The sequence below is a fragment of the Suncus etruscus genome, chromosome 5 (assembly GCF_024139225.1).
Source record: "Suncus etruscus isolate mSunEtr1 chromosome 5, mSunEtr1.pri.cur, whole genome shotgun sequence".
Lineage (NCBI taxonomy): Eukaryota > Metazoa > Chordata > Mammalia > Eulipotyphla > Soricidae > Suncus > Suncus etruscus.
Genome location: NC_064852.1, coordinates 147,252,888 through 147,271,933, shown reverse-complemented (window position 1 = coordinate 147,271,933; position 19,046 = coordinate 147,252,888). Strand labels below are relative to the sequence as shown.

At 34.4% G+C, this 19,046-nt stretch overlaps 1 protein-coding gene and 1 non-coding gene across 2 annotated transcripts in view; both read left to right on the top strand.

Annotated features, from left to right (window-relative positions):
• ZFPM2 (zinc finger protein, FOG family member 2) overlaps positions 1 to 19,046 on the top strand; it is a 500,701-nt gene that overhangs the window by 108,740 nt on the left and 372,915 nt on the right. Inside the window, exon 3 of the mRNA XM_049773857.1 lies at positions 11,947 to 12,048. Coding sequence (XP_049629814.1) covers positions 11,947 to 12,048 — 102 coding nt within the window. The remainder of the gene's footprint in view (positions 1 to 11,946; positions 12,049 to 19,046) is intronic.
• Positions 4,317 to 4,480, top strand: LOC126010721 (U1 spliceosomal RNA). The gene has a single exon (XR_007496733.1). It is a non-coding gene; the product is annotated as a U1 spliceosomal RNA (small nuclear RNA).

Genomic DNA, 19,046 nt, shown 5'->3' with positions numbered 1-19,046 from the left:
AACACCTGAGCGCTGCTGGGTGTGACCCCAAAACAAAACAAAACAAAACAAGGCCCGGAGAGATAGCACAGCGGCGTTTGCCTTGCAAGCAGCCGATCCAGGACCAAAGGTGGTTGGTTCGAATCCCGGTGTCCCATATGGTCCCCCGTGCCTGCCAGGAGCTATTTCTGAGCAGACAGCCAGGAGTAACCCCTGAGCACCACCGGTTGTGGCCCAAAAACCAAAAACCAAAAAAAAAAAAAAAAAAAAAAAAGAAAACAAAACAAAACAAAAAAAAAACACATGGAAACTAATTCTCAAATATTATTACCATTTCAAACCGGTTTAATTTTTTGTATCCATCAGAGGAATCAATTTTCAGAAACTGGAATGAACTTTTGGTTCAAGAATGTTGGTGATGATGACAGGGATGATGTTTTTCCATAGGGAATGCTTAGTTTGAATGTTGACGATGAAGCAACTAAGGGGAAAGGTTAGTGCTTTCTTGATGGAGATGAGCAGATCAGTGACTAGGTAAAACACAATATAAGAATCCTTATTTACAGGCATTGCTTTTTCTCTTCTTTGGAATTAGAAGTGCCTCAGTGGTGGAAAATATTTTTTGGATAGTATATAGGTACTGTCTAGTTGGGTATTTCTGCAGTGAGGTTTGTGGGAAGCAAGATGGAAAAATAAAATTTATTAACATGTCAGCATTGACATTTATATTTTACTGAAGTTTTAAATTTTAGTTTAGTTTAGTTTTGTTTTTTGTTTGTGTTTTTTTTTTTTTTTTGCAGTGCTGGCAGGCAGTGGTCCTGGGAGATTTGCAGTGTTTGGATCTTAAAACCGGGGTTTATTCATCCCAGCCTACAATTGAGCTTTTATCTCTGGTCACATCGTGCAATTTGTCGATGTATCTTCCAATGTATGGCATCTCTCTGGACCTAATTACTTGTATATTTGAATTTATCAAATGCTTATTAAAGCAATCTAGAGAAAAAATTTCTGAATGATACATTCCAGAGAATTTGCATTCGTTTATCTTAGAGGGACATTTTCCCGAGTCTCTATGAATCTTCTGTGAGCTTCAGTTTTGACAGTAACCTTTTTTACTTAGAGAATACTAATATAAAAGGGGTGAATTTGGGGTACTTTAGAAAGATTTTCCATTTTTTTCCAAAGTTATCAGTACTCTCAAAGTAATTTTTGTACGTCGTAGTATCATTAAGTACATTAAATAATATGTCCTGACTTGCCATAAAATAATGAAATTTTGTGTGAATCAAGTCTTTCCCCCAGTTCATAACAGATTCTGGTATATTTCCTCATGCAAGAGATGGCTAGATAATCAAATAAATATGGGCTTTATTATTTTTATCTGTTTTATCATTGGATAGGACAATAACATTGAACCTATTCTGTTCTTTTCAAGCAGTGGAAATATATTTTTGTCCTTTTAAATATTAACATATTAAGGAGTAAAGATCCATGATTTTAATTTTGAAAAGGAGAGGTAAAACCACTTTTTAATTTGGCAATGCAGAGTTAATCTAACATGCCACTTTTGTTTGGATAATCTGGAACTACACAATTGTTTCAAATCAAACAATATTGTGAGGCTATTAGGCAAAGCAAACATTCAAGGGATCTTAAACTTGAATGTTCTCGCCCTTCAATATAAGCAGCAGTTTTCTGGTTTTTGACTGTTACAGTCCTTTAACCCAAGCTATCTTGTCTGATGATAAAACCATAAGTGTATGAAGCTCACACATTTTTCATCTCTTTTATGACCTTATCTTTCATGAGCGGCTTCTGTGAAGGTATCCTAACTATAGGAAGCACCTGGAAAACATATGTGATATCTATTCTCTGATAAGCAGTTGTGAACAAGAAAGCAGATCTGTCACTTCTGAACTGTTCATTGTTAAAAAATACTTTGATGATTTAGCTGATTGCAAAATACATTATAGGGATGACTAACAGCTCCAGTAACACTCCTAGTCAAGAAAGTTCAATAGTTATATTGTACACGAATTTCTATAAGAGGTTAATATTGATAGGAGCTACCTGGATTAAAAGAGCAGAGTTGAGAAAGACAGGGTTTTGCTTGCATGACTGCTTTCAAACAGGGCTGCTATTTTGTGTTGAAAAAGTGACTCTCAGATGTGGTAAATCTTTAATTTCTACAGGAATGTTTAGCTTTCTGTGAAAAGATGTTTGTTTGTGTTTCTGAAATTATTTTTTTTTTGCCTGGCAAATAGAGGTACTGCTTTGAGCAGCTTGACAACAATACCTTTAAATATGGAATTTAAAGATGCTGTTTCATGGGTTGTAAATACTGTATTCCAGTGCATTTCCTGAGTCACTTGTACAATGCATTATATTGCTCAGTAAAACCTTCAATTTTCTCATATGGTGCTCTCATTGACTCTGAAAACTAGACTAAGAAAAATGGAAGGGCCCACAAAATATGTATGCTATCTTTTAAAAGAGCAACAAAAGAGTTTAATCTTGTAATGGAAAACCATTAACTCCATAGCTATAATTTTAGAAATATTATAGATTCCGTTAGGGCTTGACATTTACTCATTTCATTGTTTTGTGAATTGGTCTCTGGATATATGTAGTGGTTATCCCATTAAGTGTGTTTGTGCTTGGCTCCAAGTATACTGAAATTTCTATTTAAAAGTCTGTGAATAAAGAATGTAGCAAGTAAATTAATGGTTGTCAATGCATTCCTGGATCTTTCTCTAATTATCATCCTGGTATCCTTTACGCTCTTCCTTTCCTTTCTTACCAATAAAGCTGTTGAAGCAATATCTTAACAAAATTGTCATCATTATCTTAGCTATTAATTATTCATGCCATTTTATAAGCTGCCCTAGAATGCTGATTTCCAACATATAAGAATTAAAAGTGGATAGAAGTAAAAAACAATGGTCAATAAAGTCATTTCTATTCAGATCAAGAAGCTGCAGGAGTTAGATTAATATCAAACTAAAGTTATGTTAAAATTATAAATATATTAAAAGGAAAGAAGCAAGTGTCTATTGTGAGGTGGGGGAAAGAATTTCTTAAAAAGTAATTTAGAGTTTTCATATTTGATTAAGTCATTTTTTTAATCATTTCACTTTTCATTAGTAAAAAGATTAAAAATGAATTAGGTAAAAACATTAACATAAAAATGAGAGCGAGTTTTCTAAGATAAACCTAGAAGATGAAGAACAGTCTAAAAGTTGAAAAATGTGACATATTTTAGTTGTTAAATAGAAATAATATGCTAAAGTTAATTAATTAAACAATATAATGATATTACAGTATGTTATGGTAAAAATAATTAAACCAAGACAGAATTTTCTATCTAATCAATGAAAGACCATTATTGATTAATCATTATAGACTTTCTATGTTCCAAGTTAAGTAATTTTGGAAAGCATAATGCTTAGAAAGATTAAATCTATTGAATTTTTATTTTAACGTTTAGGCATACATTAATAACATTTATAAAAGATGAGGTCAAAGCATCTATCCAATCACTTTCTTCATCCTCTGTTATGGTACAATGTTTTATTTATTTAATTTATTTAATATCTTTTCTTTTCTTTTTTTTTTTTAGATTTTTATTTAATATCTTTTATTTTCTTTCTTTTTTTTTGGATTTTGGGCCACACCCAGCGGTGCTCAGGGGTTACTCCTGGCTGTCTGCTCAGAAATAGCTCCTGGCAGGCACGGGGGACCGTATGGGACACCGGGATTTGAACCAACCACCTTAGGTCCTGGATCTGCTGCTTGCAAGGCAAACACCGCTGTGCTATCTCTCCAGGCCCTAGACTTTAATATCTTAATAGGGTTGGAGTATACTCTTTGAGATTGATTGAATTGATATCAAATTCTTGGCTCCTGTACTTATTAGAAGTTTGTCTGGGGATATAACTCATCTACCTCTTGTTTGCCTCTTCTGAAATTATAGAACTACTGAAGCATGGTAGGGGTGTTGATGGGATGTTCATCAGACATTTAGCTAATGCAGAATGGTACATAAGCATGGGAGGCATGTATAGTAGCCATGCTTATTTTGATTATACAAATTGAGCTTGATGACAAGGTCCATACCTTACTCATCCCCATAATCTCAGTATTTGACACAAAGAAGACTTTAAAATGGTTATTCAGGCCCATCTTTTTCTTTACCATAGTATACAATTTTATATGGTGTTTTTACATTTTTAGTTATCTTTTCCTCTTTTGGGTAATTTAGGAAAACATGATTAAATAGTCAGACAAACTGCAAACTCTTCTTTTGCAGAATTATTTTTATTAATATATTGCCTATCATACTTACCTGGCAAGGGAGATACCATGATCACGAAGGTGGTTTTCCCAGGGTGAGGCTTATCCATTGCACTGCGGCTGTGCTGACCCCTGCGATTTCCCCAAATGTGGGAAACTCGACTGCATAATTTGTGGTAGTGGGGGACTGCATTCGCGCTCTCCCCTTAAAAGAAAAAAATATTGCCTATTGACTCAGTTTCATAAATTACTTAAAATAGTTGCAATTTCCTTTGAGTTGTTAATTGTGTATGATCACCTATTTTATAATGCCTCCTGAACTAAATGCTCTGCAATATTTATTTTCAGGAGTTATAAATTGTTGTGTATGTAAACATTTTATGGAATTATTATGTTACTGACCCTACCCTGATTGGTGATTGTGCCCTACCCTAGGGTGTGACCTGTTATTCTGCCCCCACCGTAGGGTGGTACCTGATTCTGCTTCCACCATTGGGTGCTACCTGATCCCAGCATTGGGTGGTACTTGATTCTGGGGGATAAAAACAAGGGTCTGTGGAAGGTGAGGGGCTTTTGGCTGGAACTGATGCTGAAGCTTTGGACTTCAGTCTTGTTCACCGAATAAAGCTAATATTTCCACAAACCTGACTGTCTGGGAGCTGTTTACCCGCCGCTTCACCTCAGAACCGTAGGCTGAACAGGGTGGCAGAGGCGTGCTCCGAGCTGGAGGGGAAAGACCTCATCCTCCATCCCTCCATCAGTCAACCTCTTCAGGGGCTGACTTGCCACAATAAATATATGGACTGTAAAATAAAACAGATTAGAACAAATCATTTCATGAAGCAGGATTATCAATACTAAGTATTGCTCCAGATGTTGGTGCAAATTAAAGTCAAAGCTCTACAATTCATATTTGGAAATTAGCAATGTTTAATGAAAGTATTTTATTATCCAACATTACTAAGTTTAAATCACCTCTAGTAGAATGAATTATATCATTTTCATTGTGAGTGATTTACTGAATTTCTTTCTTTATCAAATATCTCCCCTGATTTATAGTCACTTTTTTTCCTAGTAGATGTTGAATGAGAATATTCATGAATAAATTCCATACTGAGTATAGGGAGGTCTTAATTCACTTAACCATCTTTGAGAATGTGTATTTCTTAAACTGCCTCTTTATTATCTTCAAAATTTATATATATCTTATTTTTCTATTGTTCAAATATCTTTACTTTCATCATCTACTAGCTGCCATTTTTACTGTTACAGTAACTTCATTACTTTAATTATTTCATATAGAATTATTTGGAGTGATGAAGTCAGTTATAAAATTTTAATGTGAATAATGGTTTCCTATTATGGTGCCCCAGTTCCTGGCACCTATTCCATTCAGTTACCTCTAAGACCAGGCCTACCCTATTTTAAGTCAAGTGCCTTCCTTCAGGAACATTCCCTGACATCAAAGTCTTTTCAAGTTTCACGGCTTTGTGCTTCTGTTCTGCCATGGACCATTATCATGAACACTTTTATCACCAGAATTTGTTATATAAAAAGTAGTCACTTCCTTTTGTATTCTTAGTAGACAACACAGTGTTGGGGACTCAAAGTAGTATTTTGTTCTGTTAATAAAGCAAAACTTGTATCAATTCTATTCAGTAGAGATTGATATTTATAAATTTAGTTGAATTCTCATTGTTTTGAAATCGATTATTGTGATTATTCTGCAATATTTTCATTCAGCTGATGTTCTTTTGACTTTATTTCTCATTATTTTCTTTCTAAATATGACATTTGCCTAACAAAACATTTCGAAGTAGACTTCACTGTGATATCCCAAAACTGTAAGTGAAGAATATCTAGGACTTGAATCACAGGAATATAACATAGCAAGTCAGGAACAACTCAAATGCCAGATATCAAATACCACAAGGTATTTCTACTAGAAATTCATAATTACATGTTGATTACTATGTTTATGTCATACCATCATGTCAGCTCCCCACTGAAATGCCTTCAGTGTTGTTAATATGAAGGTAGAACTCTAGTTATAGTATTTCATCCTGGTCAACATTAGTTTATAGTTCTAGTCTAGGAGTTCCTAAGCTTCACATTCTTATTTGTAATTATTTTTGAAATTCCTTGGTAATAGGATTTGACCATCTTCTGCATTTTGTCTCTTTTCTTGACTAGGTTGCATGTTACTTAAAAATAAGACTTATTTTTTCTTTATATTGCTTTTTTATCTTTAGAAAAGGGCATGATAAATATTGATTGGAATTTAAATGACATTTCATTTCCAACTAGCAAAGCAAAATAGTAAAATTCAGGAAAATTAATTCCTTTCTCTGAAGATTAGGAAGATCCAGTTACAAACAGAATGTAGGACTTAATTTTGTCAGTCAGTCAGTCTGCCCAGAATTTGACTCTTCTCTGAACTCCTTAATATGTGATTTTTAGCAGCATGATCTTATGCTTGCTTGTTTATACTCTACACTGGGATTATTACTTGGCTGTTTCAGATGTGTATGTTCTCCCCTCTCGGGGTGACCTGTCGATGGGCAAAGAAAGGTTGTTTTGGAAGGGATGCAAGATAGGCAGTTAGAAGACTGCTGTTTTGGGTGACCTTTAAAACTGCTCTCTGCTATCCCATAGCTTACTCTTGTTCTTATTGAGGGTTGGGAACCTAACTAAAGCTTTTCTGGTAAGCCACATGAGATGATGGGAAATACTGATTGTTGAAGGTTTGGGAGAGATGCCTATGTAAAAATATATATTGCTGTTATAAGGTTACAAATTAATTATAGACCTCATCTGTGCAAAAGTTTCTGGATCAATGAAATCACCTAAATTGAGTGGCATAACTTTGAATTATTTAGTGCTCAGATTCCTATGTTTCAGTATTTGTATAACATAGGAAAGATGCTTGGAAGATGTAGGTACTATATAAAAAGTACGATTGGAGGAAAAGTTTGTACCTTAATATTTATGACAGCATTATTGCTGCTAGCCAAAATGTGGAATTATTCTTGATGTTCTTGGACAGATAATCTATAAAGAGGGAAGAAGTGATGGGAGAAGTGATTAATCAGCCTGTACAATATTGCCTGGTAGATTGTAGGGTAAATCTAATCCCTGTGGAGAAAAATAAAGTGCTGGAATGGTACTGTAGTCCCAAAGTTTGGCATTAAACAAGATGAATGGTGCCTAACTGCTGTATTAAAGAGCACTGAATCAATTGGTGAGAAAGTTTCAAGATCCTTATATTTGCATCTAAATGAGAGTATTTCAATTTTATATCACCATGACTTAAAGACCTGAATAGGCTCTGTTTTTTCTTTCTATCATAAACCTATTAGACTGAAGATTCAGATTCTAAATAGGAGTGGCAAAACTGAGTTGCCTTTATTTTTCCTGGTATTTTATTATCTTCTAACTTTCATATGATACTGGTTTTCCTTTTATAGCACTTAAAAGAAGCATGTTTTTCAACTTCCTTTCTCTTTCCTCCTCCCTTTGATGTAGTGAAGATAGGGGCCATGCACACAGTTAGTGGTAGTGCCAGCTGATGATCTCACACTTGACAATCATTACACATCTGTTTTCCAGGACTCATTCATGGTGCTCAGGCACATTTTGATTATGGTGCCTGCTGAGGGCTGCATACTTGGTCAAGGTGCTCACAGACTTACTGGCTGGAGTTACACAGTCAGGGGCTAGTGCTCACACATATCTGGTTGCAAAGTTCCAGAATTTCTCTCTTTGCTGTGACAGCAGTAATTCCTAGCCGAAGTTGAACCACTGAGCCCACTGGTGCTCAACCCCAGACCCAATAGAAAGTTTTTTTTAATTATATTTATATAATTTGTAGAACTTGAATAATTTAAAAGGTAATAACAAGAAAAAATTATTGTTTACTTCGTGAGTGGCCAAATATCAGGAAAATAATTTGAATATTTTGATAACACATAGGGAAATAAATAGCAAGAGAAGCGTTAGTATCGCCAATGGATTTGGTGAAGGGAGTGTGTTCAGAGAATGAATGGGGTTATGGGAACTGGCAAAGGAGGACAAACACTCCATTTTCTGGTATAGTGGGAAACTGTTAGCAGGCCTGCCCCAAAGACTCATAGGACATGAGTAATGATAAAGGAGTGTGGAAGAAAGAGTTGGAACTCTGTACTAAGTAATCAACTGTTCTCTGGTCTGCTGATCTGCAAATGGCTATGCCTAAACTGATCTGAGAACAAGAGGGTCCCAGTGACAGAGTCCAAGGAAGCCATCTTCCATGATGTCCCAAACTGGTCAGAGTTGGGAAAAAGAGTCCTTTGGGAGGTCAAATGGAAGTGTCAAGGAGCAAATACCTTTCTCATAGGTAACAACAGGCTCTCCCACCAGAATTAGCATTTTTCTGTTTCTGTTTCTATAATTCTGCTAATGATATAAGTTTAACAGTGATAGACAAATAATATGCAAAAATATTAAATAACTGGAACATACCGGACCAGTCAGAATTCTGAATCTACCAACCTTTTCTTGACTAGGTTTTAGTTTCTTTGAATCTGTATAATGGGAGGTGGTGGTCTTTTACTAGGGAGGAGCCAAGGTAGAATTGGAATGAGGAGCACTTCGTTGAGGTTTCACAGTATTTGCCTGATTAAAAGGCACAGTGCTAAGGCTTCGTCCTGCCTGTGTCTAGTAGGGTAACTTGCCACTCTCACTGATCTCATAAGAAAAGTTGTTGATATTTAGCCATTCTGGGAGCTCAGAAGATTCAAACTTATGTCAACCATTGATCTTTTGTACTTAAAGTTCTTAGACCTCGATTTTTTTTCTTCATTTGTGAACGATTTTTTTTTGCCCGTTTGTCTTTTTGTTTGGGGAACCACACTTCTGGCTTTAAGGGCGGACTCCTGACTGTGCTTATGGATCACTCCTGGATGTACTCAGGTTACCATATGCAATGCCAGGATTTGAACCTGAGTATTTTTATGCAAAGCAGGTGCCCTATCCATTGTACTATATCTCCAGCATCTTTTAAAGATAAATATCTCTTACTTTGGAAAAGCAACTATGTTTTTCCACAAATATCCTAGTATACTGACTACAGTTTTTTATGTAAATGATCAGTAATAGATTGTGGAATGAACAACTTCGCTATTCATTCTAATGAATTTTAAAGGACAAAATAACAATATATTTAAATTGCAGCATGGGTTTTGTGCTATAGTTATGTGTTTTAGTCTTTCTACCTGCCAAAGCCTGAATTTTTCTGTTTAGGAATTTGGACTCCACAGAGCTTTCACTAGGTTTCTTCCTCTTCTAACTTCACTTTCATTCTACTTATTCAAAAGCCACATATAACTTCACAAACTCTATAATGTTTGAGTTTATAAAGTCTGAATTCAAAATGCATCCTAACTTCATGTTAATGTCATCGTGATGATGATTTCCTGAACTATTATATTAATTAAAATATTTTTAATAATATTTTATTTAAGCACCATGATTACAAACATTGTAGTTGGATTCCTCACTAACTTAAAAGTTTTAAAATAGAATATTAAGTAGGGGCCTGAACAGAGGTATAGTGGCAGGGTGTTTGCCTTGCATGTAGCTGTCCTAGGAAGGACCATGGTTTAATCCCCTGGCATCCATATGATTCCCCAAGCCAGGAGTAACCCCTGAGCAGCACTGGTGTGGCCCAAAAACAAAAACAAGAAAATAAAAAAGAATTTTAAGTAGTCTTTTTCTTTAATCAAAGATTTTGATAGTATTAAAGACTTGGACAACTATGCAATAAAAATGGTTGATAATTTTAGAGAAATACTAGAATAAAGCAATGTTTTTTGTTGTTTTGAGGCCACCCTGTGATTCTAGCTCTGCAATTAGGAATTATTCCTGGGGGAGCATATGGGATACTTGGGATTGAACATGGGTTACCTACATGAAAGTCAAATGTACTTGCCTGTACTATTGCTATGTCCTCTAGTTTGAGGTACTTTCATTTTACATTTAAGGATGGATTGCCATGCTTTTCAGAATATACATTTGCATTCTTATGTTATTTATTGTGTAAGTGTTGATTAGGAGGTCCTGGGGCCACTTCCTGGTTCTTCTTCTTCTTTTTAGATCAATAATTCAGTTCTAAGTCTGGATAATACGATTATGCTTGGGTCTGCAGAGCCAGGAACCACCAATATCACTTTAACATGGTGCTCAGGACTCTCTAGACCTGAACCTGAGGTGCTGACCTAGGAAACATTGGGGTTCCAGGGTTCAAATTTGGGCTGGGTACATGTGGGCATGCAAACCTAGACTGTCTAAGAGGCTCCTGTTTTGATTTTTGATATCACTTTTTTTTGTTACATTTTCTAATTCTCTTGCCATTCAGAAGTAGATTTATTTTAATATTTTACCTATTTCAGTGGGCTCTTTAGGTACAATATATTAGTGAGTTATTCTCGAGTTTCTTTAAAGCAGCATATCTTTTGTTAACCGTTAAAATGAAGGCATTCATGGGTTAGTTTGACTTTAAAATTTGACTGCCTTGTTAATATTTTCCCTTCATTGCCAGAACTCTGCCTTTGCTCCACACATATTGCCTGTTTTCTCTTATGTGAAAATGAAGGTATGGAATTTTTCAGACTGCCTACACTTATTCAGGGCCAAGTCTAGCTATATAGCATCTTACATTATGCACACTTAAGTCATTGGCTCATTTCATATGTTAATCAGTTAATTATGGTATTTTATGCACTTTAATAAAGAAAGTACCACCAAGTTTTAGCCACCTTCAAGCAGGGTGACGGGGAGAAAAATCTTTAACATAATCTGAATTCAATCCAAACAACAAATAGGATTTTCCTGTGCCATTTAATTTTTTAAGCTGCCTCTTTTCTTTATAAAAAGTTCCATGCAGAAATAAGCAAATTAAGGGTTTTTTTTCTGGTGTGTTGAAAGTACTACAGAAATTGCATATTGTTCTTTGGTCTTTATATATATATATATATATATATATATATATATTAATAACCCCAAATGTGACTTTTATGTAAATATTATTCATTGCTTATAGAAATTAAATATATATCACAATTATTTGTAATCAAGATGCTTAAATAAAGATATTATAAATAAGAAGAAAGAAAGAAAGAAAAGAAAGAAAGAAAGAAAGAAAGAAAGAAAAGAGAAAGAAAGAAAGAAAGAAAGAAAGAAAGAAAGAAAGAAAGAAAGAAAGAAAGAAAGAAAGAAAGAAAGAAAGAAAGAAAGAAAGAAAGAAAGAAAGAAAGAAACAGAAAGAAAGAAACAGAAAGAAAGAAAGGGGGAAGGAAGGAAGGAAGGAAGGAAGGAAGGAAGGAAGGAAGGAAGGAAGGAAGGAAGGAAGGAAGGAAGGAAGGAAGGAAGGAAGGAAGGAAGGTAGGTAAATATGGGGCTGGTGAGGTGGCTCAAAAAAAGAAAAAAAAAGAAATTAAATATATTGATGACTCATGCTGATTGTCTTTGTTGTACATTCAGGATAGATGTAATAATAACAAATCATAGACCTACATAATAACATTATGTATAACCAAGATAAAAATTCACATATGTTATGGACAACTTTGTATGGAGAGCTAAATGTCAGTAAAAGCCCTTAATAATTCCTGTTCTCTCTGTGCTTGTGTTTTCCAGGTGATGAGGAAGGAGTGCAGGAGACAACGGAATCTGACGGGGACACCCAGCTAGAGAAGCCAGCACAGCCGAGTGCTGAGACAGATGATTGGGATGGACCAGGTAAGTCCAAGAATTTAAAATTCATCCATTTGATGCTTGTATCAGAACTCTCTCATCCCCCATGCCTTTATTTTGATTAGGCTGTAAAACTGAAATCGCATTTCTGATTTAAGAAAAAAAATATGTGTACACTGCTTATTTGGGAGTTGAAATAATCATTTGAAGATTTTTTAAGTCTATTGTTAAGAAGACTGTAAAAACAAAGTGTTTCCCTCTTATGAAGTCTATATTTCTGTAGAAATATATAGGAATTCTACATCTAATTATAACCTTATTTGAAAATAAATATTTATGATAAATAAAGATAAAATCTGTTACAGTGTTAAATTTATAAACAAGTGAAAAAACAATACTCTTCCAAGAACATAGTTTCAATTTATTCCTGTTATAAGTCACATTTTGAATCCCAATATGTATTTATAAGCTTAGAAAATACTGAAAATCTGGTCCCCGTTTGAAAAATGTTTGGACAACTTTTTTTAGTTTTGTGGTTGAAAGCTAAATTTGATTTTAAAGACTCTGACCTTTCATCATTTTGAGGGAAACAAAAGCTGGTAGGAGATTCCCTCAAAACTAATGGTGATTTTATGTAAATATATACAGTTCATAAGAGCTCTGGAAAATAATCTTTATATTGGATGCCAAGTAATTTACAATTGATGGCATATTTGTAAATGGAGACTATTATGTCATAGGGTTTAAGGATCTAAGTGAGTTTTGAAATAGTTTCACCATAATTTCCAAAGCAGTAACATTTTTCATTAAGAAAAACCCCTATATTTCAATCACATTTTCACCCTTGCATGACTTTGCAAATTGCTCTCTGCTATGCACGAAGAAGAGAGAACTCCAGTGGTAATTTTCTGAAACCAGTAGCTGGAAAATATAATGCAAACAAAAAATGAAGATACAGTATATCTGATTATTATGATGTTATTTCTAATGTTATTCATGATACACACAAATGTTTGTATTCTGTATACTACAGCATAATGTTACACAGATTTGGGGTCAAAATGTGTCATATTGAAAGCATGGCAATATTGCATTTGTAGAGTTGAAAAGGAAACGACACTTCTGGCATTTTCACCGTGTTGCATACTGCTTCTTTCTTTGCAGTGTGGAAAAAGTTTCCTGGGTCATAGGAGAAAGAAAAAAACGAAAGAAAACTTTGGAAAACCTTTGATTTGTGATTATGTCTAACTTAAAAGGGTGGATAAACATTTTATGATGTGGTTCTTTATGGAATTAAGTCTATATATACTATTTAAAAATTAGATTAGGTAGTCTTTTGGATATTCCTGTTTGAGAAAAATATGGTACCTGATTTTTCTCCATAGAGTATATACTCTGGGAGGATCAATGAATTACTTAATACACATTGTGCCCCAAATTATAGTTTTTGAGGGCCGTTGTCCTCAAAGTTTCTTATAGTTACATTATTAGTTTAAATGAATGGTTAAGGACCATACCAAAGAATGATATTATCATTAAGGATGAGATTTTTCACTTTTTAAGTTTATGTGATGTATCTTATTTGATGAAAATTTTATATAGGTGATTCAGCTTTAAATATCTATGATCTTTGTGGAAAGTAAACATATGGAAGAACTTTCAAGGAAAATGCATGTCTTTAAGCAGTTTGACTTCAAAAAGTTTTCCTCTATTCTGGAAACATGGTAACACATTTTTTTTCCTACAGATGTTTAGCTAAAAGGCAGGGGGCTAGTCTTTTAAAATCCCATGAATTAATGAGCTTTTTGATGACAAGAACATTCTGTTAGTTATTTATTACTTTTTAATGTTGAACTTTCTTTAATTTCTTCTATCCATAAAAAGAGAGATTAAGTGTTTATAGTCTTAGGTATCTAGTTTTGAATTTTACCAAAAATTATTAGTTAAGATGTAAGGTTGCAAGCCAAAGTCTTCTGATTTTTCGGGTTTTCACATTCAGTTCTGATAGTCAACTTAAAATAGACAATTAAATTTAAAAAAAAAACAATCAAAAGACAAGACCATTATCTAAAAAATTTGAGGCAGAGAGCTGACATCATGTAAGATAGATCAAGATTCATCCTATTTTTAAACAGTGTGATTGAAGACAGCTTCATAACCTTTTTTGATGGCTCAACTCAATAATGAATCAACTTCTGTCTGATGTATTCTATTTTTAGCATTCCATGGCACAAGTATTTTGTTCTTTGTTTGCTATTCTACGTAAGGTTGGATTATCCTTACCTTATTGCCCACACCTTTGCTAATTCCTGTAACTTGGTTTAATTGAAAGAATCTTGAAAAAAATATCTTTCATTTAAAAACACTTTGTTTTTGTTTTGATTTTGTTTGGGGTCACACCAAATGATGCTCAGGGCTTACTTTTGACTGCACTCAAGAATTACTTCTGGAGCTGCTGTGGCACAAATGGGATAGCAGGGTTTGAGCTTATATGGCTATGTGCAAAGCAAGTACCCTATCCGATGGGCTATTGCTCTGGCTTTCACTTACAAACATTTCTGTTGTGACATTCTTTATTAAATAAATGTTCATGACTTTTGTTTCAATAGATTTCCAACTCTGGAGAGAAAATATAGCATATAGGGTGATTGCCTGGAATATGGTCAACTCAAGTTCAGACCCCATTCTCTATATGGTTTCCACTTTTATCACTAGAATTAATTCCCACCTGCAGAGCCAGGTGTAACTCCTGAGCATCTATAGGTGTTAATTTTTTTTTTTGCCAAAAAATCAAAACTATGTAAAAAAAGGAATAAAAAAGAGCTAACATATGTTTCAAGAACACCACTTAATAATTCATTGTTTATATGTATGACTAAGTGCTCCCAAATAAGTTAAGTAATAGCCGCCATAGTACAGTTATAACTTTTTCTTAATATGATAATATCTTATATTAAAATATGATATCAAAAATTTTATATTAAGTAATACAGATTTAAGATTTTCAGATATAAGTTTTCAGATATAAGTGGCAAGTAACAATATGTAAGAACTTTAAAGGAAAATGCATGTTTCTAAGCAGATTGACTTTAAAAATTATTTTATATATGTAATACAACATTGTTTAGTAATTTTCAGATCTATATGTTACAGCATTTTTATCTTAGTTCACCATTCTATATATTGTATGATCATCCTTACCTATTAGTTTATACCTGGAAGCTTGTACCTTTTATGACCTTTCTTCGTCTCACTTCACTTCCTGCTTCGACTCACTATCACATCAGGTAACTGCCAGTGTGTTCTCTGTATCTATTTCTGATATTAATTATTTAATTAATATTAATTAATTAATTGATTTTTACAAATTCTACATAAAGATGAGTCATGTGCTAATTGTATTTTTATATTTTACTTTTCTTGGTATAACGACCTTAATTTTGAGTTCTGTCATAACAAAAGGCAAAATTGCATTCTTTTTGTTTTGTTCTGTTTTTTTGGGCCACACCCAGTGGTGCTCAAAAGTTACTCCTGGATATGCACTTAGAAATTGCTCCTGGGGCCTGGAGAGATAGCACAGCAGCGTTTGCCTTGCAAGCAGCCGATCCAGGACCAAAGGTGGTTGGTTCGAATACCAGTGTCCCATATGGTCCCCCGTGCCTGCCAGGAGCTATTTCTGAGCTGACAGCCAGGAATGACCCCTGAGCAACGCCGGGTGTGGCCCAAAAACCAAAAGAAAAAAGAAAAAAAAAGAAAAATAAAGAAAAACAAAGAAATTGCTTCTGGCTTGGAGGACCATATGGGACACCAGGATCAAACCCAGGTCTATCCAGGATCTGCCACATGCAAGGCAAATGCCCTACCGCAGTGCTAACTTTTCAGCCCAAAATTGCATTCTTATCTTTTGCTGAATAGTATTCCATGTGTGCATGTATCTGAGGATATATTTAAATATATCTATTCATATGTATTATATATTTTTTGTCATTAGATTCAGAGTGTTTCTATATACTGTCTACCATATATGATACTGCAATATGTGTGTATATATGAGATACATATATATGTATATATATATATTTGAATGAATGTTGTAGTTTTACTTAGATAAATCCATTAAAAGGGAGTGTCTGGATCCTGTTTATTTTATTTTAATTTTTTTTAAGGACTCTGCTGTTTTCCATTGTACCTGCACAAATTTCCATGCTTACCCACATGTACATTGGGTTTTTTTTTTCTTACATCTTCACCAACACTTATTTCTTGTTATCTTGATGAACATTCTTATTTCAGAATGGCTTTGGCTTGCACTTCTATGATATTTAGAGATTTGAGTTTCTTTTTGGGTTTTCAATTGGTTTGAGTGTATCTTCTTTGGAAAAAATGTTTATTCAGTTTCTCTGGACCATTATCAGGATTGTATGTATTTATATATTTGGATATTGATATCAGATACCTTGTTTTTAAATATTTCTTGAATTCAGTATTCTCTTTCAGTTTGCTAATAACTTTTAGCTCTCCAGGAATTTTTAGATTGATGTTCCCACTAAGTTATTTGTTGTTGTTGTTTTTGCACTTAGAATCAATTCCAAAAAACTACCATCAAGATTATCACCATTTAGGAACTTATCATTTATGCTTTCTTTACATTTTATTTTTTTGTGTTTCATATTCAAGTCATTAATTCATTTTAAGTTGAATTTTCTGTGTGGTATAAAATAGTAGTTCATCTTTATTCTTCTACAATGTCTCTCCATTTTTTCCACCACCAGTTGTTGAAGAAGTTATTTCTTACCCATTGTATATTTGTGGCATCTTTGTCATTAGTGCATTGACCACAGATATATCAAAGTGAATTGACCACAGATATATCAATTTATCTGTGGACTCAATATGCTGTTCTATTTAAGAATAATAACTACCTTGAAAACATTTTATGAAGATAAAATTTGAAATATATTCACAATGTATATAGCAGAAATATTGGTAAATAGTGGCACTTTTTAGATGTCATCTCTCTCCATTTACCCTGAATCAACCTTTCATGCTAAACAACAGTTAGAATGTTGACTATATTTGGAAAAAAATGGTAATTGCTGACTCTCAAGAAAATCTTTATAACCATGGCAGGTTTTTGGCTATGCATTTTGCTGTAGAAGAAAAATTGGAAGAGTTCAAGTTATAAAGTTATCATGTATCTGTATGATATGAACTTACAGGAGATGTAATGAAAACTATAATTCTGAGTTATGGAGTCTTCAATAGTAGACCCATCTCTTTTGATTTCTGATACCACATGGCCCCAAGGTACTTCCAGGAGTGACCTTTTTGGCCCCCAACAACTCAAGCAACAACACATGGCTAGTTTCAAGTACCTAAGAATCCACGCTAGGATCACATAGCGTGGAATTGTGTCAGTCTGATCCTAATGCTTCCCAGCCCAACTGAGAAAAACCATTTTCCCCAAATGAGAACATTCTGACTAACATTAATGAAAATGTGGATATTTCTTTTTTGTACTTGGGAGTAGTGAATTTATCTAATATAATCATCAATGAATTTAGATCTTACCTATACATTTACATCAGCTTGAATTTGAAACTTCCAAGAGCCCTTCAAATGTGCAAAAGTATACATATACCTCCAAATAAGGTGTATTATTCCAAAAATATACAGAGAAAATTTTGCATAAGTGAAATGTTTAATGTCTTGACATGAATTTTAAGATAAGCATCAACTTCTATGTATAAGTTTTGATATATATATATATATATATATTAGCACTTGCCCCATTTGAGTAGGAATTAGGAAAACAGAGTTTTTCTTAAGTATTTGATGCATTAATAGAAAACATAAATTTTGTATTGTACTTTGTATAATGGCATAGTGTTGTGTATATAAATATTTTAGGGGATTATTATGTTACTGACCCTAACCTGATTGGTGATTGTGCCCTACCCTAATATGTGACCTGGCATTCTGCCCCCACCCTAGGGTAGTACCTGATTCTGCTTCCACCATTGGTTGGTATCTGATCCCACCATTGGGTGGGCATTCTGCCCCTACCCTAGGGTAGGGCACAATCACCAAACAGGTTAGGGTCAGTAACATAATAATCCCCTAAAATATTTATATACACAATAGCATAGATTGCTTCTACATTGATCAATGCCAATCTTATTTTTCATCAGAGATGAATAGTTTTAGGATAGTGTATGTATGTGGTATCAATAAAATATATCTTCCATGGATAACTTGGTTCTGCCACTTATAATGTGATTTTCAGGATGGGGTTTCACAGATGCTGTTCAGTTCAGGGACTCAGAGGTCACTGAATTGGCTGTCAGTGTAGTCTGAGAACCCACATAGGCAGTGTGGCTCAGGTCTGTGGTACAGGGATCACAAGAACCCTTCCTTCAGTGCTCAGCAGCATCTGGGACACTTCTGCTCATGGTAGGAAGCTTCTGGCAATCCCCCAGAGATGCTTCAGGATTGTACACATACAAGCCATGTACTCTAACCCAGTTCTATCTCCTAAACCTTAGAGATGTGACTTGTGAATAAACTGTAATCTCCCCATGATGTATTTATTTTTAAAATAGTGTTAGTGGATCAGTGATGAGACCTGCTGTGCGAAGTCCTGAGTTTCATCCCTAGAAGTACTTTCACCTCCCAATTCTAATATAAAGGACTACTTAGGGTCTGGGAAACAGTTTAAATGGTCAGATTTACACTGGCTGGTCATGACTTGCATTGGTTCTTCACCCCTGGGGACACTGAATAGTTCTAATTATAATAATTACCTCATTAATATTTTTATGGAAAACATATTGCTGAGAACTTTTTAAGTGCTCAGTAAATCAATTTTAAGATCAACTCCCATACAACCACCTTTGGGGCCATACTCCATGCTGCTCAGGATTCACTCTTATCTCTGTGATCAGGGATCAGTCCTTAGGGGAATCTGTGGGGTCCCAGGGATCAAACTGAGATCTGCTGATTGAAAGGCACAAGCATCCTACTCTCTGTACCATGTTACCTCC